The sequence below is a fragment of the Protopterus annectens genome, chromosome 2.part1 (assembly GCF_019279795.1).
Source record: "Protopterus annectens isolate FY-2018-M chromosome 2.part1, PAN1.0, whole genome shotgun sequence".
Taxonomy (NCBI): domain Eukaryota; kingdom Metazoa; phylum Chordata; order Ceratodontiformes; family Protopteridae; genus Protopterus; species Protopterus annectens.
The window spans coordinates 922,466,827-922,488,301 of NC_056729.1; the positions used below are offsets into that span (position 1 = coordinate 922,466,827).

Consider the following 21,475-nt stretch of genomic DNA (forward strand, 5'->3'; position numbering starts at 1 on the left):
TTTTACACGAACTTCAGAACGAACTGGCTCCCCACCTAAGCACCATGTTCAATCATAGTCTCATGTCAGGCTTTGTGCCCACTGAATGGCGCACAGCAACAGTTATCCCACTCTACAAACGGGGAGCCACCACTGATCCTGGGAACGATTGCCCTATTAGCCTGATGAGCCTGGTCTGCAAGGCCATGGAACTCATAAACAAAGACATTGGTAACCTCCAAACTCTGGACCCCACCCAGTTCGGGTTTGTGAAAGGCAGATCATGCCTTCTGAACCTGATTGACTTCTTTGAGGCAGTCACCAAAGCAGTAGACGAGGGTAAGGTGGTTTACACAGCCTATCCTGACCTCACCAAGGCTTTCGACACCATCCCCCATTCTGGAATTATAGCTAAACTCACTCAGTTTCTCTTCCTCTTCCCTTCCAACTTAACTCTAAAGACATCCCACCAGACACTCGCTCACCTATCTAGAGCTTTAGCCCCTCCTTGATCCTACCTGCCCGCACTTACACTCCCCTCCCCTTCTCACATCCTTTTCAATTTAATAAATCCGTGCAGCCCTGCGAGGCGTCATCTTTAATAACTGGAATATCTCCCTGGTTGCTGTGCGTTCCTGGCCCTAGCGTCTTTAACTCTGTAATTTACTTTTGCTGCTTTTATTTTTATATTCCTGAATGTTACTGGAATTTCACAATAGCTTAGCTTGTGTTCAGAGAAGCCTTACAAATACAAAGACTGTCCAGGTTGTTTTATACATCTTGTGCTGGCTTATTGTGCTAGAAATGGCTATTTGTGTCTGCGCTTCCCACGTGGAGTTGATGTAAGCTACCCCACTTCCTAGAGAGAGGGCTGCGATAATCCTTGGTATTAGTTTTCATTTTAGAGGGTTATTCGCAATAGACTAGTGGTTAGTGGCGCGCTTGGGTATATTTTGTACGGAACTAGCCTGCAGCATAATATTTTCCTTGTTAAATCTCTATAATCTGGGGTAACTATTTACTGTAGGAGCTCCTTGTAATGTGAGCGTATATATACCCAATCCACTTCTATGCTGAGATGACATGACTCGCACACTACTCCTATGCTAGTTAAACATTCTTATAGCCTGAAGGAATCTAAGCTTCTCGACATTACATGGAACTGAAGCGCTTTTAATAATCAATGCTCTCAGCGCTTCTAGGATATTCTCATTTAAGCTTGCATAGCGTAACATTAATGGTAGGTAACTTTTGGGGCTTCTGCAGGGTCTGTGCAGTACTATTAATGCATAAACAGTGTATGGGAAGAATAACTCAGAGCCTCCACACATACCTTTTAATTATCAGTGTGGTGTTTCCAACATTGGGGTAGATCTTACAGGGTCTGAGCAGTGCTATCAATCTAAACGCTGTGCGTGGGCAGAAACAGCACTTAGCCTCCCTTCTTATATGTTTATTGCCAGCGTGGTGTCCACAGAACAGGAGAAGAGCTTATAGCATAATTCGTTGTGTGGGCGGCAATACATGCAGCCGTCCCACGTTTTCTGCGATAAACCTAGGACTTAATACGTTTGCATAATTGTACTACTGACTTCTATGCCATGTGAAAATAGCTTATTTTGACCTGATGTGTTACTGCCTATTCCTGTACTGTTGTGAGCACATGTGATGAACTAGATAGAACTGTATACATAAAGTGTTTGCTTCTATCGGGATTTTACTTAACTTACAGCCTAAGTGTCCCTGAACTACCTTGGTTATATTTTTTATTACTCAGCAGAACATAACTTGAAACTTTGTAATGCATTCCTAGCCAGTTTGTGTTAAGCTAAGAACTGTTGCCTCACTCTTTCTAGTCCTTTTTAATCAGTGCCTTATTAGTATGTGAACCAGCCTGTTTTTACTGAGTGAATGATATGTTTTTTGCACTGACTGAAATGCCTGTATCTTTACCCTAATTATCAAAAGCATGTTTTCTCACCACTATATTTTTTTCTCTCTCCAACATTCCCAGCTTTCCATACTCCTATCCTGCACCAAGATTAAAGAATCTACCTGCATGGTGAATAAGGACCCCTTACAAATAATACCAGTCACTCATCCTTAAACTACAGAAACATGCCATCCTACGTCAGAACCCTGTTACCAAGGGAAGCAAGAAAGTACATGTTTCCCAAACCTAGCAGTAAAGCTGTAATTTTAGTAAAATAATTTCTATGTGTATTAAAGCCTGCTACCTAGCCAGGTTACCCAGCAGCCATACCCCTCACAACCCCTTCATAAACAAACCTTCTTGTCCTTGTGTAGCCACCTGTAACGGTTAACTGTTCCCCATGCCTATAATAGCTATCTCCTATCTCTAGCTTCAGCTGTATTATACTCCTATCACCAGCTCAGCTGTTATATACTTTTCTCCACCAGGTTGCACCCTTTACTAGGCTTGTTTCACACTCTTATCCCTTCTCTCTCTTAGTACCATACAAAACATATCTCTGCTGCACAAGACTGCTCTTATATTTCCCAGTCTACCTGCTGAATTCCTCAGTATTTGCACCCAGCTATCCCCCTACTATCACTACCACAGAATCTCCTGCTCTACAATTAACCTTACCTACCAGTAAAGCAACGCAGTAGTCAGCAGCTCACAGATGCTTCCTTTACTTGTATAATCCCACTCTGTTCGCCCTGCGGGCTCACTCCGCTCCGCTACCCTGCCCCCAAATTCCACCCGCCCCCCAACACACCTACCTTTGTTCTTCCCTTCCTCACCCAGCCAGCCTAATTACCCAATAGAAACTTTCCCCCTTTACTCCACCTACTTACAGCCATCCCACTTACATACATCACTCTATCTACCTCCTTAACAATTAAAGTCCCCTCCTCCATCTTATAGTTCTAAGAAAACCTGTTCCTCTTTCTAAACCCTCTCTTGTGCACTGCCTTCTCTCTTCTCCAAATCTATACCTATCATTCTCCCTTTGCACAGACATGCCTTCCTTAATTCTCCGCATCCTCCAAGCCCCCTGCTTCCTCCTTCTGTTCCTAATTCACTTATGCTATACCAGCTCATACTCCTCCAATGCCTTTCCAATCTTACCTACAAAAATAACTTCCATACAAACCTATCGTTACCATAACTCTTACTCTCATTTCCATTCCATCTCCCCTTCACTCATTCAGCCTAACCCTCTGTACCTATTTCACTCTAAAATCTTCTCCGCCATAACTAATAAACTGACACATAAAATGATCTTACATCCACCTAAACTCTTACTTTGCAAACCTAAATGGCTACAGTTTATTTCCTTCAACAACCTAGTCTTAGCTGGAGATATCCACCCCAACCCCAGTCCCAGTCCCTTTATTAACAACACCTATCCCTTCTCACCTTCCTCCTTCCAAAACACCCTGAAAATCTTTACTATCAATGCCCAGAGTCTCAACAACAAAGTTTACCAATTTCAAGCTTGGCTAACCCATAACCAACCAGAGATTCTAACCATCTCCGAAACTTGGCTCAAACCCTATATCTCTGACTCTGAGATCCTGCCCCAGGATTCCATACTCTCAGAAATAACTAAATAAAAAAGGTGGCGGCACTGCCATAGTCTACTCTAACCTACATACCTTAATTCCCCTCCAAATTCCAATTCCTCAATTCAACAACACTGAACTTACAGCTGAACTACTAAAACTGAATAAACACAAAAATATCTGCATTATTGCTCTATATATCTCACCTGGTAACAATATCTCTACCCTCAAAGATATTCTCCTATGGGCAGCTACTAAAATTAACTACGAAACATACATTTTAGGTGATGTAAATATCGACTGGAATAAAGTCAAGAGTCCCTCTCCCTCCCTATCCATTAACCTTTATAACGTTACTCAAATAATCCTCCCCATCACCCGACCTAACAAAAAAAAAACCCTGGATCCACTATTGATTGGATCATAAAATAACCAACTCTGGCACAATTCCTGACACCATTAGCGACCACCTCCCAGCTTTCATTCAGCACGCAACTAACTCTTCACCTCACCAACACCAATACATTCTCACTCACAACCGCAGTAACTTCAACCCCACAACCTTCTCAAACATGTTCAAACAAATGGACTGGCAAATTCTAAAAACCCTTCCTTTTGACAGCGCTATAGACTACTTCATCTCCGTCGTCCTAGACACCCTAAACTCTCTTGCCTCACTAAGAAACAAAAGGATAAAAACTAATACAGCTCTTTGGTTATCCAAACATACTAAACAAACTATGCACCAAAGGGACAAACTATGGAAGCTTTACCAAAACAATAAACTGCCCAATACCTTGCTCCAGTACAAACAACTCCATAACCTAGCGAAACAGTTAATCACCAAGGACAAAAAAATCCTACTATATCAAGTGCCAGTCTAATAACAAAAACCCCAAGCAATTCTGGAAATCAATAAACTCACTTCTTAATCCTGGCTCCAAGTATAACTCCTGTCCTGACACTAGTAAATCCAACCTTGAACTAAGCTCTGAATTTAACTAATTTTTCATAGAAACTATATCTGACCTGACCAAGACTTTCCCCAGCAATAACCCACCAGTGCCTCTCTCTTCTCCATCTAATTCCCCTAATAACTACCCCCTTATGTTTGAGCTCAAACCTGTCTCCACTAACTTTATAAAAAGATTTCTGTCTAAACTTAAACCTTGTTCCAATGCTCCTGACAATATTCCCTCCTCCTTCCTAAAATGCACTGCTGCTGGTATAGCTCTCCCAATAAGCATCATTATTAACGGATCTATAAAGGAATCATACGTCCTTAAACTCTGGCACTCAGCTTATATTCTTCCTCTTCACAAAGGAGGCAAAGCACCAACATGTCAAACTTCCGTCCTACTGCTCTGCACTCACCAATCTCTAAAATCCTAGAAAAGTGCATCCACCTCCAACTTATGCCTTTTCTAACCCAAAACCATCTTCTTACACCTACCCAACATGGCTTCCGCTCAGGCCATAGCACAATAACCGCTCTACTGTCTTTCCTAGAAACAGTCAATCAAGCCCGAGATTCAGGCACTTGGTTTCTACTGTTTTGCTCGATCTCTCTAAAGCTTTCAATACTGTTTCCACAAACACCTTCTCTTTCATCTCTCACCAAACACTTTATCCTGCTTCTCCAGCTACCTATCAGACAGATCACAGGCAGTCAAATGGAAGAACTCCATCTCTTCCTTCTTACCTACCCCAACTGATGTACCACAGGGATCCATCCTTGGGCCCATGTTGTTTAACATCTTCATCAATAACTTTCACACTGCTATTCCTGATGCTAAAAATCAATCAATACACAGACTATTTAACCTTAGTCTGCTCTGCCTCAAACATCTCTGAATTGCTCACTAAAACCCAAACTGCTTTTTTAACCACAGAAAACTGGATGCGCCAAAACCACCTCTCTCTCTCTCAATGCTAATAAATCTATAATTCTACTATTCCCCCCTACAAAGACTTACTCCTATAACAAAAATGCTTTCAAAGTCCTTAATCAAACCAACACTCCTACAGAAGTGGTTCCCTCTGCTAAACTACTCCACATTACTATTGATTAATTCCTCAAGTTTGACATCCATATTCAACAAAATATTAAAAAATCCCACCAAAAACTAGGTATGCTATACAGGAATAATCGCTTTCTCTCAAACTCTACTAGGCATACTCTGGCCACTACTTACCTTCTTCCCTCCTTATTATACAGAGCCCCTCTCCTAACTAACCTGTCCTCCTCAATCACCTCCAAACTAGAAAAATGCTATAATAAAATCTCTAAATTTGCCACCAAATCCAGAAATTCCACCCATCATTGCCTTACCCTACAATCTCTGAATTGGCTAGAACTCCCAAACTACCTAAACTACCTCCAACTTACCACTGCACACAGACTTGTATTTCACCCTACAAATTGTCCAGCTCTAGCAAATATCCTTCCCCCTTACACCCCCAACAGAACTCTCAGATCTGAACATCAAAACTTAATTGCTAATCACAAGCCTAAACGTCTTGCTGGCCAACTTCTTCTCTCTTTCTCAATAGGTAAGAAATGGAACTCTCTCCCTTCCACTCTAAGAACTATACCAAACTCAGAAAACTTTAAAACCCAGCTTTTCAAATGGAAATGTACCTGCCTTCACCCTACCTAAATCTATCTAAATACATGCCCCTAGGTGTTTTTTTTTTTTTTTTACCAGGGTCCCAAGCTCTCTAAATCTTCCATAGCTACTTTACATATGTGACACCGTATGTACATATTTTGTAAACTGTTCTATATAATGTATCTATTATAATTCTGTATATATACTGTATTATATATCTTGGAGCTTTTCTCCCCAGGCCTCCACTGAAAACGGGTCCTTTGGGTCCAGTGGACTTTCCCAGTAATCAAACTAGAAATAAATAAATAAATAAACCAGGTATAAATCCATATGTCACAAGATGGGTTGCCGACTGGCTCACTGACAGAACCCACACTGAAAAGTTGCAGACTCCAAATCTGACTTCAAACCAGTGACAAGTGGAGTACCACAGGATTCAGTCCTGGGACCTCTTCTGTTTGGTATCTACTTCACTGAAGTACAGGCTAACACAGAAGCCCTCTGGCTAATGAAGTTTGCAGATGACTGCAAACTAGGAGCCATAGTTGAGTCCCCAAATGATGTGGATATCCTACAGAAGGGCCTCACTGAGACAGATGCCTGGTGTCAGAGGCATGGCCTCAAGCTCAATGCCAAAAAGTACACTGACATCCCCTTTGGCAAAAACTCTGTACCCTTGAACTATCACATAAAACAAATCAGAATCCCTCCGAGCTACATGCTCTAGAGACCTAAACCTTGTCACCACAATAAACAGGACATGCTGAGATCCCTCATAAAATCCTCCAAAGCTAGTTACAAAAATAAAATTTCCAAAGATTCCAAAGACAACCACAAGGCATTCTATAGCTATGTCAAGAATCTAAATGCCAATGCTCAGATCTGCTTTGAGCTACAACAGAATGGCATTAAATATACTGATCCCAAGGACATTGCCAATATCCTGGCAGATCGATTCAGTGCCATCTTCACCCCCCAAAGGGCCCATTTCAATATAGAAAGATTGCCAAATTCCGGTAATCATGGCCACACAGGTAAAAACCGCACTCTGCAAAGCTAAGGATACAACATCCATGGGATCAGATGACATCCCGGGCTGTATACTACATGAACTACAAAATGAACTGGCACCTCACCTAAGTGTCATGTTTAATCATAGCCTCACCTCAGGCTTCGTGCCCACTGAGTGGCGTACAGCTACAGTTATCCCACTCCACAAGGGGGGATCCACCTTGGATCCTGGGAACTACTGTCCCAGCAGTCTAATGAGCCTGATCTGCAAGGCTATGGAACTTATAAACAAAGACATTGGCAACCTTCAAACACTGGACCCCACCCAGTTTGAGTTCGTAAAGGGCCGATCGTGTCTCATGAACCTGACTGACTTCTTCGAATTAGTCTCGGGAGCTGTGGACGAGGGAAAGGCAGTCCATACAGTCTATCTGGACCCTGTCAAGGCCTTCGACACCATCCCCCACTCTAGAATCATAGATAAACTTACTAAGCTGGGCAAAAATCCCTACGTCACTCAATGGGTTGCCAACTGACTTACTAACAGAACCCACACTGTAAAAGTAGCTGACTCCAAATCCAGCTCCAGACAAGTGGAGCACCTCAAGGTTCAGTCCTGGGACCGCTCTTGTTTGGCATCTACTTCTCTGAAGCACAGGCTAACAAAGTTCGCAGATGACTGCAAACTGGGAGCAATTACCGAATCCCCAAATAATGTGGATATTCTACAAAAGGGCCTTACAGAAACAGATGCTTGGTGTCAGAACCATGAGCTCAAGCTCAATACCAAGAAGTGTATAGTTATCCCCTTTGGGAAAAACCATGTACTCATGAATTACCACATAGGTGGCAGTACACTAAAACACCGAAAGTGTGATAAGAGACTTGAGAACACAGGTGGACAGTGGTCTCACCTTCGATAACCACATTGCCACAACAGTCCGGAAATCCTTCTATATGGCACACCTAAACATGAAAGGCTTTTCATCCAGAAAAAAGGAGGTTATTGTCCCACTGTACTCATCCTTCATTAAACCCATCAGAGTACAACGCCTCATTTGGTATGTACCTCACGAGACATCTGCAACAAATGGAAAGGCCACAGAAACATCGCACTAAAAGAATCACAGGCCTAAAGCAGATGCCCTATGCTGACTGACTAAAAAAACTCCAGCTATACTCTGTCGTATATAGTCTACTCAGAGGCGATCTCTGCTTTACATACAAGGCCATGTCAAACCAAGAGTTGCTGAACATGCTACACTTAAAGAAATCCCAATCCATTAGAGCCACAAGCTCCAGGGACCTAAACCTTGTCATCACAATAAACAAAACATGCTGGAGGGACAGGTTCTGGACCCAGAGACTCCCCATACGCTGGAATAGACGTCCCATACATGTCAAGCAGAGAACCTCCTTGACCCTCTTCAAAAGGAACCTTGACGACTGGATGGGAGATAGGAAATTTATTCTAGGGATCATGTCAGTCGCCCTGCTAGACAGGGGTCCAGGGAAGTAAATATTGTGGGAAGAAATAGCCAGGGAATTGTTATGGCTACGCTGCTATAGGCCCTAGGGCCAATAGCCTACTACCAAGCCATGAACCTATGAAGGGATAGATTCCTGTCCCAGAGACTTCCTATACAATGGAACAAGCTACCCATCTATGTCAAGCAAAGTTCCTCATTAGCACTCTTCAAGAAAAATCTTGATTAGTGGATGGGAAATAGGAAACACACCCTGTGTTCACTTCTGTGGTTGTGCTTGACAGGGGCACAGGAAATTAACTTTCTTGGGTGGCGTAAGCCAGGGAACCTTGTTGGCTAGGCTTACTTAGGCCCTTGGGCCGAAAGCCTAGTACCTACCTACGAATGGCTTTATTTCCTGGACTATCTCTAAACATCAAAGTATAGGAGTTTTACAGAAAAAAATCAAGCTAATTTCAGCAAAAATTTAGATTTCCATTTTCTTTTCAACCAGTGATGATAAAATAGACGAAGTGAGGATTTTGTAAAGTGTTCTTACTCTAAGTATTAAATGATTATATAGTTTACTCCTGCTGGCAAGGAATTTTGAAACAGGGAGCATAAACAAACAGATCTAGGATGACCAAAACTATGCTGCCAACTGAAACACTCCTCTGAAAAATACTACGTACAACACCTGGCAAAAATGTGTACTTCCTGATAATGCTACACATTAATTCTCTAACTGTATTCATTTGCTAAAAGACTTGAGGTTCTCTTCTATTTTTACAGATTCTTTCCTTTCACACAGTAAATGTAAAAAACCTACGTAGTTTCTAACATTATCTATATTATACACGTACATGCGCTATACTATTAAGAGAGTGGGGAAAAGTGTGACTATAGTAGAAAGGGCTGGTGTTTAAATGCTGAGGACATGTGTTGCTGTAGTCTGTTTGGAGGGGGATATTGGTGAAATAAGACCACAAACTTCAGTTATGTGATGACTGTGCCATACAATCTCAGAATTCTACTTACGCAAGATGTCATTTCACTGCTACTACTACCATGCATGTAAGAACTGAAGAAAAGACAACTATATTACCACAAATTAAACCAAATCGTAAAGCTCGATGTTACAACAATACACTGCATACATGGCTAGAATAACAAATACACTACATTTTACATAAGCGTAAAAAGATATTTAAAACTTGTTATAAGGGGATTAAATAACTATTCCGGCTTTTGATTTTTGCTAAATATAAAGTAGGAGGATATCTACAACTTGCATGCTCTTCACCAATAGTTTACCTCTTGATCCTCGTTAGCAGTCATAACTGTACAACCTGTGGAGGCAGTTCCAAGACCTATATGCTCTTAAAAAAAGGAGTGAATCACATAAGCAATACAATCCGTTCCTCTTACTGCAGCGATAGTACAAATCTACCTCAAAGCTTGCCTTCTACAAACTGACAGCCTTGTAGCCCCTATCAACTTTCAACTCTAACCTCTCGCATACCAGAGCATGTGACTGGAGAAGGCGAGAGAACCCACAGTCACATCCCTCCTCTTTTCTACTATTAGTCCAACTTGACAATGCAGCAACTTAATACGTAAGAGTAAGTTGCCAATCACGGTCAGTTGTTCACTTCCTGGAGCTGTCTGGTATTATCTTTCCATTGGATTTTTATATTTAACAGAAATAAAGTAAGTTTTAATTCACTGTACCGTGAATTCGGTATTCTGAAGTGTGTTTTGTATACGGTTTTTCTGAAAGAGGTTTTACAAAAGAAAACTGCAGTGTGTGTTAAATATTGTGATGTTTTGGAGTTGCTGACTTTTTTGGAAGCTCTGTGATAATGTAGAGACATTTCAATAAACATTGGTGACAGCAGCCACTCTCTCAGTGTAGATTGTTTGTTTAATTTTCTAGTTATGTTATGTTGTTTATTAACCGGAGTTGACCGTGGTATCTGGTTTATTCCGAATACGTGTGTGGCTAAACTGTTTGTTTATTTCAAAGTGTCTGATGACTTCTCTATTCGGCGGTGCACTGGTATACATATGGTATATGTGGTATGGTTGCATAAGCATCTCTTGAGATGTGAGTAAGAAACGTGGCTGAGAAAGAATATCGAAGTACTTCAGTTTTTAGATCATCTCTTGGAAATATGAGTGTCTAAAATATATTAATGGCCGGATGTTGGTTTATCACGACCTGTCTGTTACAATGAATGTCATCGGCAGTAAACACAAAACATATATACGTTGAGAGTAGGAATGGGGAGAATTATAAGGTGTTAACTCTGTCACTGAATTAGAGCCTCACAACATACACGCACGCAGAAAATCCCGGGACGCATTCATTCATCTAAATATTACAGTCTTGCTTCTGTAAAACCGGCACCCGGCGGAATGTTTTTAATAACTGTTGCGTAACTCCTACTTCTCAACTGTCCAGATTTTTGCCTCCAAACTTCGGTCTGTTCCTCATAAAATGTTTGGCTTTCCGGCAGATCACTGGGATGAGTTGAATAATGAAACTGGTAAATAATGTCATACTTTGAGTTTTAGACTTCATATCCTTTAGAGAATGCATTTTAATACACACCCTGTTATTCTAGCAACGTTCTAAGTTTATAAGGGCAATATTTAAAATTTGTCCCTATTTTTGGAGTCTGTGTACTCCCATTATGCCAGGCCTTGTCCAGATTTCTTGGATTAAGAGGCTGAGAGGTATGGCTTGCTTTGATGAAAAACAAATCCTACTTCATTTTGCTGTTTGCCATATTTATTACTGCTTGTTGGTAGCCCCGCTAAATTGATGCCAGCATTTTACTGAATCGCTGCTATTTTAGTGCTGTCTGATCCTGTTGTGATTTATGAGATATTGCCATATTTATTACTGCTTGTTGGTAGCCTCACTAAATTGATGCCAGCATTTTACTGAATCGCTGCTGTTTTAGTGCTGTCTGATCCTGTTGTGATTTATGAGCTATTGTTTTAAAGCAATCTACTGCAATTCAGTACTGTTTAACAGCATTTTAGTGCATTTTGTTGCTGTTTAACTGTATATTTTCATACTGCAACCAGTGTTCTTTTGACTATAAGTTGAGTAATCTGTGCTTCATTTTGAATTTTACTGAGTTCTTAACCTTACAATTGAGTAGCATAGTCTAAATAAAGGTCTGCAGCTTCCAGAGCTTCAGCTGCACAATTTTAAACCTTGTTTGACGTATTCTAGCTATAAGAACCTTTTTCTGGAAAAAATAAAATTCTAAGCTTGTTTTCCTCATTTCCTGTTACTGGAGGAGTCCAGATACAGATTTGCTGTATCCAGGACTGTTCTGTAAGTTTCTTAGTTCCCCAGACCATTCTGTGTTAGTGGGAAGCCTTCCAGCTTATCACTGAGAGTGGTAAGCTCTAGGTAGTCTATCTACCACAAGAGGAGTGGTTTCTGGCTCTGAAATTGTAGTTTATTGGCTGTTTGGGCAGGTTTTTTTTCTATCCCTTTCAGCTTTCTCTTCTCTTTTGCACTTTAATTAGCTTATTCGCCTAGCACTTCATCAGGCATTTTGTAGCAATTATTGTAGCACACATTAAGTGCTATCAGCACTAGACGTCATATAAGGAAACTGCTCCAGTACTTAGTAATGATGACTATCCCTCCTAGCATGTCTAAAGGTCAGTTTAGTGCTTTCTGTTATTAACCTGGTGAACTTAGTCATTCTGAGGCAGTGTAGCAACTGTGTCATGTACACAAACAACCCTCTCCTCTTACCTCCCAACACTCAGACTTGTGAGAGATGCGCTTATATCTCCAAATTGGAAGACATGCACTCTCCAGCCCAAACCGGAATAGCTGGTCAAGAGGAGAAGGTCAACATCTGCACCACACCACATGGAACACACAGCCCTCCAGAACACCCACCATCACAGCCCTCACATAAAAACACAAACCACACACCCACCTTTGTGGAGGCTCTCAGTAGAAATCTACCCAAACCACAGAGACCTCCAAGGCAGAAATGCACTCGACCATCACAACACAGCACAAACCACAAGACACATAGCTCAACTACACAGTGTGCCCCAAAACCTAAGCCCCTAAGGCAAAACAGCTTGCCCAATACAGTAATCATAGGTGACTCAATAGTGAGGCACACTGATGTCCCACTCACTAGGTTGAATAAGGAGAAGGTAACAGTCAGCTATGAGGTGCCAAAGTCTGACACACAGCACACACACTCGGGTCACTCCACAAGGTCACTTCGCAACAAGTACAAGTATGACTCTGTCATTTTCCATGTGGGTGTGAATGACCTGAGATGCACCTCCCTGGACTACATGAAAAGAGACATGGTAGAGTTCTCGGATTATGTGGCCCAGGCAGGCATGACCCTAGCCCTGAGCAGCATTCTACCATCGCCCAGAATGATACCACAGTACAAACAGAAAATTATTGATTTCAACAATTGGCTGAGTTTCTGGTGTCATTCTAAGGGGATCCAGTATCCGTCTGGTTTGGATGACATGATTAACAGACCTTGATGCTTTGCCAGAGATGGCCTACATCTGTCACCCCTGGGCTTCTGGGTACTGGCTAAGGCTCTTGCTATCCCTATAGTGCCTTTTTTAGGTGGTGTTCCAAAGACCAAATTACCACCGTAACAGCTATAAATAAATGCAATCTGAGGGTCATGCTACTCAATGCTAGAAGTCTAAATCTCAAGATGCACTTGCTTGAAGCACTCCTCAAAATGGAGAACATCGACATTTGTGCTGTGATGGAGACCTGGTTTAAAGCAGTAGAAAGTACTCCTGCGCTGCCAGGCTATAACTCATTCCACACCTTTCGGCCCCAGAGCATGGACCAAAGCTCCAAAGACTGTGGTTTCTCCATATTCATAAGGGCTATGCACACCTCCAGACTAGTAGCCCAACATAACGCATCTGAGATACTCCAGCTACAACTAACATTGGGTAAGACGGCGATTCAGGTTGTAGCCTGCTATAGGTCCCCAACCATGTCCCAAGACTCTCACTCCACAATCCTAAGCATCCTGGAAACTATTAAGATCTAACCCAACACTCTCATACTAGGTGACTTCAACTACCCTCCATCATCTGCTGAAACTGAGACCACAATGACTGGGTGTGAGAACCACGGCCTTAAGCTTAATGCCAAAAAAAATGTCATCCCTCTGGGGAAAAACTCAGTTCCCACTAATTACCACATCGATGGGAGCCCACTGAACACTGAAGGTGTTATAAGAGATCTGGGGACACAGGTTGATGGCAACCTCTCCTTCGACCACTACATTACCACTGTGGTCAGAAAGTCCTTCTATTTGGCACCAAGGGTTTTGCATACAGGAAGAAAGAGGTCATCATTTCTCTCTACTCTTCCCTCATTAGACCAGTCAGAGTATTATGCCCCATTTTGAGTGTACCTCACTAGACACCTGCAACAGCTGGAGAGGTCACAAAAGTACTTCACACAAAGAGGATCCTAGACCTTAACATGGACAGACTCAAAAAAACTTTAGCTATTCTCTGTCTCGTATTGTCTACTAAGAGGCAATCTCTGCTTGACTTACAAAGCCATGTCTGACCCAGCTCTGTTAGTGCTACAGCTAAAGAAATCCCATTCCCTCTGCACCACATTCTCCAGAGACCTCAACCTCATTAGCACAGTCAACAGAACATGCTGGAGGGACCGGTTCATAACCCAGAGACTACCCATGTTCTGGAATAGACTTCCCATACATGTCAAGCAGAGCACCTCACTAGCCCTCTTCAAGAGAAATCTTGATGAGTAGATGGGAAATAGAAAGTTCACCCCGGGGATCACTCAAGTGGCTCTACTTGATAGAGACACTGGGAACTAATGATGAGTGGCACAATGCCAGGGCACTTCTATGGGCTAGGCTTGTAAAGGCCCCAGGGCTGTTAGCCTAGTACACACCTATGAACCTGTGAACTTTACCAATGTATGCTGTGGACCAATGAGGCTGTAGTTTAACATAACCTGGTAAACTGCATCAGCAATACATACAGCACACAACAGGGTTGAAAAATCACATTTTTCTATTTAGCACCTTTTGTTTATGGGGGGTTGTTATGTTCTCGCACTTTTTAAGTAACGTTAAGTTCCCTCTGCAACTGACGAAGGAATCCATTGTGTTCTCAAGATCATACTATTTATGTTGCGATTGTGTTTGTGACCCCTTACGTATTATTAGCCTAGATTTTCGGGGAATTCCCTGATTTTCACTCACCTTTTAGCTCTGTCCCTCTTAATACCTCCTGTAATTTTTTTGGTACTAAGGTAATAAACCTGTCATTTTGTTTGGTACTAAGGTAGTAAATTACACTTAATAAGAATGACATTAATTAGATTTATATATTTTTATTTCAGGCAATGTATATTCTGACAACGTCTGCGGTTAATAATGTTAGTATTTTAAGTGTCCCTGATTTTTTTCTGGGTTTGTCCCCGATGGTGTTGAGAGCTGCCACCTAATTCCTTCATTTTATGCCAACTGGTGTACTTAGTTCAGGCAGCCTCAACATATACATACATACATACATATATATATATATATATATATATATATATATATATATATACAATGTTTGTGTGTGTGTGTGTGTGTGTGTGTATCTATGCATTAATATACTTTGAGATCCGCTTAACCAACTCATTTGTCACATAAATTATTTTGACTTTCGGCCTTGGAACCTGGCAGGTATTGCACGCCCACATCTGACGAAGTAACTTTAAACGAAAATGTATTGTGACAACGAATTGTGTCAACGTTAATGTTATAGCAGAATAAACTTGGTTTGAATATCCCTCCGTGGCTTCATTGTTTCGCCTTGCATCGCATTTTCCTGCATTTACTGGTCCTTTCATTTTATGTCAACTGGTGTACTTAGTTCAGGCAGCCCCAACATACACACACACACACACATTGTATATATCTATGTATTAATATACTTTGAGATCCACTTAACCAACTCATTTGTCACATAAATTATTTAACTTTCAGGCCTTTGTTGTTGTGACTGAATTCATACCTCTTGTGTCCCCGATTTTGCAGAATGTTCCTGATTTCTTCCCCTCATATTATTGCCTGTCCATTGTAAAATTGTTTCTGTTGTAAATCACTGAGGATACTAGGCAGTGAATAATGCCAATCATTAGAGTTTCATACTTCGTATTCAACAAATGCATATTGATGCAAAACCTGTTTGTTCTATTAACTTTTTGAGTGAATTAGAATAATATTTAAACATTTTTGGTCCTCTGTCCCTGCATTATTTTTGGCTTTGTCCAGAGTTCATGAGTAAGAAAGTTGAGAGGTGTTGACCAAATTTTCTTTGGTTTAGTTAAGTCTGAAAATGGTATGCGTTGTCTAGTCCAAAGGAAGAATTGTCTGCCAGTTTTGGTGTCTGAAGTATTGCAAGGTTTATAAATTAACATAATTCAGATATTTTGGAATAGTCATAACCCAAATCAACGTACGCAGAGCAGACTAATGTGTTATAATATTACAATGTGCATATAAATACTGTTCTGTGAATTCTCATGTGTTATATAATTTAAAACAAAGTTGCACTGAATTACTTTTTTCTGTGCAAGGGTGCAATATTTTAGGAGGTAGTATCTTTGTCAGCTCTTTTTTTTGTATTCACTTGAATGTTGTGTAGATGGAGCAAGTAGTAAACATGATTTGGGCAAAAGCTTTGTGACTTGCATTTAGTTACTCTTTGTTAACTAGAATAGATGAGTAGGCTTGGCTACTCATGAGGGTGTATTTTTTTTTTTTTTTTTTTTTGTTAAGCATGATTTGTTGTCGAAAACAGTGTATCATGTAGTAAAGTGCAGATTTGCAATATTTTAATGGAAATAAAATTTGTTTTGGGGCTGTTGGACTGATTTCCTGCTGATGTGCATGTCATCAGGAATTTATGGACGTTGCCTTCAGGCTGTAATGGGATTTAGGATTCTTTTAACCCAGTTTATAATGTGATAGTACCATAGTTTGTTTTGATTTTGCTTATGATATTCAGTTTTATTGTAATGTAGAAGTGAAGGAAATCATGTGGCCAAAGTGTCCATTTCAGTTTATTACATGCATTTTAAGCACACTATAAGCCGCGGTGGTGCAGCGGTAGCGTTGTCGCCCCACAGCAAGAGGTTCTCCCGTTCGATTCTCAGCTAGAGCGCCTTCTGTGTGGAGTCTGCATGTCCTCCCCATGGTTGAGTGTCGTTCGAAGAGATGTGTGAATGGGCGTGCCTTCATTGAAGGTTGGGTGTCGGGCTGGCACCTCTGCACCATAAAAATCGACTGCCAATCATTAGCAGACCGGAGTTCCGCTGTGGCGACCCCTAACCAGGAAAAGCTGAAAGAAAAACAACATGCATTTTAAGCACACTGTGTATTTATGGGCTTGTTATCCAGTCAAGTGGACTGGCCCAAGCACCCTTTTCAGTTATGAACTGGGCACAAAGATGCATTTTAAAGAACTGCGCAAAACTATATGCAATTATATTAAGGTACATAGTCTATATAGATAATGTGCTGCAAGAACTGTATATTTGTTGAACTATGTTATTGAAAATAACAGTATTCTCCTGCATCTCTGAATTTCTCCAGCTTAGAGTGATCTATTTTAGGGATGTATTTTCCTGTTTTTGCTGTACCATTCTGTCTGCCTGGAACTTTACCGTAGTACAGGTGTATATTGTACTGTATTCAGCACTGTATCCCATTCATATCTTCTTATACCAAAAAAAAATGCCCAGTTTTGCAAGAAATATTATTCTCTGTGTATATCTCAAAAGTTTAATCTCTTGCATCTTGCATTATTGTTTTCTTTCCCACTTTTTTCATATTTGATGAGTATATTGCCTTTAACTGTGTATCTAATGTTTATGCTAAACCCTGACTGTAACTGCTTATTTCTAGTGTGTGTGTGTGTGTGTGTGTGTGTGTGTGTGTGTGTGAGTGTGTGTGTGTGTGTGTTTTCTTTCTGGGTACATCAGTTTCCTCCTGCATCCTTAGAAAAGTGCTGACTAACTGGTACTCTGAACTGTTACACAGCCAGGTCGTGACTAAAGCCTAAAATGAATCCTAAAATGAGTATGCCCGTTCAATGTCTGCATGTTTTTTCTCTGAGCACTTAGTTTTCCTTCCACATCCTTAAAAAGTAGGCAGGTTGATTGGCTACTCTGAATTGTTAGCCAGATTGCAGCTGAAAAGGATCTGAGGACCGTATAACGTTCTTATTTAAAATTTAAAAAAATCTAGTTGAGTAAAGCATGTCTAACTTTACAAGTATATTTACTTGCTATTAGATTTTTCATTTTGGTAACTGGGTAGGACCTACTGCTCATGTGAAGGAAAACCGCTGAGCATTGTATAGTTATAAAATTTGCAATGAGCTGTAATGTACAATTTGATTGCAAAGAGTGCAGGATGACTACTCTTTGATATAGAGGGATTGAGCCCTGACTGCTTCCCAGATGATCTGGATTTGATTAGTGGCTCAGGCAGTAGAAGAGCTTGTCTGAGATGGAAGGGAATGACAGCTGATATAAGCTCACCCATCCCAGGAGAAAAAATATATCAGAAGCACAATATTTGTGGAAAAAGCCAATTACTCAGCATACCCACAAGGACCCAAAGGTGGGAGCCTGGCCAGCAGGGGGGGGGCAGGGCTTAGCAATTGTAGGAGGGTGTGAGTGGAGAAAAAAGTTAAAATGTGATTTAGAAAAAAAGGACAGTGTGTTGTAGACTAGAAGAGTAAAACATTTTGTTTATTCGTGTGCTGCATACATTTTTAGAAGCATAGTTGGAATGCAGACATGACACTGCGGTGGTGGTGCTGCGGTAGCGTTGTCGCCTCACAGTAAGACGTTGTTCTGTTCGATTCTCAGCTAAAGCGTCTTCTGTGTGGAGACATGCGTGAATGGGCATACCTTTGTTGAAGGTTGTATGTCAGGGCTGGCAACTCGGTATGTAAAAATCTGCTGCCAATCATTAGCGGACCGGAGTTCCGCTGTGGCGACCCCTAACCGGGAAAAGCCGAAAGATACAACAACAAAGTTGGAATGCAGACATAGAGTGACTATACAGAACAAATTTATAATGTAGTACTGTACAACATCAAGCTCAAAAGTCTTTGACAACTTGTCTCCTGTAACTCTGTCATCACTAGGTGAGAAATAAGTTGAACTTTAATATAACCACATTTACTCAAATTCATGTAGTAGCATGGGTCAGATATATAATCCATTTTAAAATAATGTTTTATAACTTGCTTGCCTATAACATTTTCTACAGCTTGATAAGTCTTGTTAAAGTAAATATCCTTGCATTTCATTACATCATTATGTTAGTATGTTTTTCTCTCGCTTCTTTTTTCCATTGCATGTTAATTTGCATTTCACGGTCGTATTTTTGCAGTTCATTATTAGGTAACTTCATATACCATGCTAAAATTGTTTTATGCGTATAGCTTTGATATGGCCTTATGATACATTGTGCATCCTGTATGCTGCTACATTGATATTGTGCAGCTGGTTATGTCGGATTATGTGGCTGCATATCCTTGTTGCCCTGCTTCCGTACTAATGCAAAATTGCTCAGAATGACAGAGCTCCCAATCACAAGCAGGTGTTGAAAATCAGAATGCCAATGCTGTGGTGGCCATCTTAGGAAACCAGGAACTAAAATGAAACACTGAATGCTGAAGTTGACAAACCAGGAAAACGTAGAGGTGCTGGGAGTGCAGGAAATAGTAAATCCAATTCCAGAGATGAGAGTCAGTTTAAAATGCAAAAAGCGTTTATTGTAAACAAAGTCACGTTAAACACTAAACAGCGTTTTTCGTTCCAACAGTGTCGGAACTTCCTCAGACAACAACTTCCCCTGTAAACACAACCAAATTAAATTTTATTAAATTTCATTACATTAATTGTTAAAACTATATTTAGGTATTTAGGTATTATGTGTGCAGCTAACTCAATTTTAACATGTTATATACATTTTTTATAATATAAACCTGGGGTGGATACATGTTATATTCTAACTAGATTTTTAAAAAAAACATGTGTATGATTTACTTGTTAGGATTATTTGATAGCACTTTATTATTAACGGAACTGTTCAGTTTATCTTATTCCGTTACTATACAGGGTTTCTTCATGAAGCACCTGTGAAGGCTTACATTTTTATGGAAATTGCATCATAATATAACTTAAAATGCATTTGGCCCTTTAAATACAAAGTGTTTATGTGCTTCTAAATAATTAATTACTGACAGCTGTGAATTTGTATAAATGAAGTTGTAACAGGGGAAGTTGTTGTCTGAGGAAGTTCCGACACTGTTGGAACGAAAAACGCTGTTTAGTGTTTAACGTGACTTTGTTTACAATAAACGCTTTTTGCATTTTAAACTGACTCTCATCTCTCGAATTGGATTTACTATTTCCTGCACTCCCAGCACCTCTACGTTTTCCTGGTTTGTCAACTTCAGCATGCTGTGGTGGCCATACTTGGATCTCCTCTTGTGCTCCATGCCTGCAGCAGTTCATCTTCCCCTTCAGTATAACACATTTCCCCTTGCCACCCCTATTTTATGATCTGGTGTTTAGATATGTATAGTGTCTAAAAGATCAATTTATTATTGTTCATCTCTAAAGTGTTGCGCTTTTCTGCTCTTCCAGGGCACATTGGATCAATTTAAACTTTTCTCATTATGTTTGGCCATGCAACCCTACCTTTCCACCCATTTCCCCACATCATTTCCTTTTATACTTCATTAAACCTCCCCCATTTCTTAATATTTTTGTACTCCTTTCTTGTCAGTTTACTAAAATCCCTTCCTCTAAATTAGAACATCTTTTTCCATAACTCACTAAATCTCACTCCTTCATTCAAGTTAGATAATTTGCTTGCAAAACTTCCTGCTAGTAACTAACACGGGTTTGACTGTGACTAACCTAAGTTTTGTACTAGTAATGATTCAGTTTGCTTAGTTCTATAACAGTAACAAAAAACTACAAATATCAAATGTTGTGTGCCCCATAAAACAGACGTACAACTTGAGTAAACTTGTTATAGATGTCAGCATAACAACAGTGGTGGGCTACTTACCTTAGGTAGTGGTGGCCTGCTTATCTTGGACATTAACATTTCTTCTTATTAAAGGGTAGCAGTTCCTGGTTGAAGGCTTATTGTGTCTGTTATTGTAAAAGTATATTTGTTCTGGTTTAAGCATTTTGGCTCCAAACCATTTATTTTACATTAGGAAGGTTTGTGTCTATACTCTTGTGGCATTTTTAACTACTGGAGCATCTAGTTAGCACATACCTAAGCATTGCTCAAGTTCCTTGTCTTGTTGATCTATTCAATATTTAAATTTCCTTCTCTCCTGCCTAGTAGCTCAGTGGCCATGGATATACACTTCCTGACTCTCATTCTGATTTGAGATGGGTATTCTGAGGCATTGTAGCAATTGCTTCATGTACACTGATAACTGTTTTTATTATTAATAAAACAGATAGTGTATTGAAACTTCTTGCATACTTTAACAGTGAAGGCAAAACCCTCTCATACAACCAAAACTAATCCTATAGAGGTTGTCATTGACACTTGTTTCATACCTACTGCACAAGTTAGAGACCCTACACATCAAACTACTTATACTGAGGCACTTACAGGTAATCTTGCTAAAACACTAAGACTACCTGCACAGTATAGTCAAAGAAAGGGTCTTCAGCCATCACTGCAACACTCCGTTAAAATACCACCCACAGCTGCACTTAGTTACACTGTGTATCCAGTGCCTCTGCTG

General features: G+C 40.4%; 2 protein-coding genes across 3 annotated transcripts in view; one reads left to right on the forward strand and one right to left on the reverse strand.

Annotated features, from left to right (window-relative positions):
• Positions 1–10,127, reverse strand: part of RWDD4 (RWD domain containing 4) — a 441,468-nt gene extending 431,341 nt beyond the window's left edge. Inside the window, exon 1 of one of the 2 annotated variants that reach the window (XM_044062554.1) lies at positions 9,917–10,127. In XM_044062554.1, the coding sequence (XP_043918489.1) occupies positions 9,917–9,940 (24 nt within the window). In that variant the 5' untranslated portion in view covers positions 9,941–10,127. The remainder of the gene's footprint in view (positions 1–9,916) is intronic. The other variant, XM_044062555.1, reaches the window with a different exon arrangement.
• Positions 10,128–10,193: 66 nt separating this feature from the next.
• TRAPPC11 (trafficking protein particle complex subunit 11) overlaps positions 10,194–21,475 on the forward strand; it is a 2,455,228-nt gene continuing 2,443,946 nt past the window's right edge. Inside the window, exon 1 of the mRNA XM_044062556.1 lies at positions 10,194–10,312. The gene's annotated coding sequence lies outside the window, so the exon portion shown is untranslated. The remainder of the gene's footprint in view (positions 10,313–21,475) is intronic.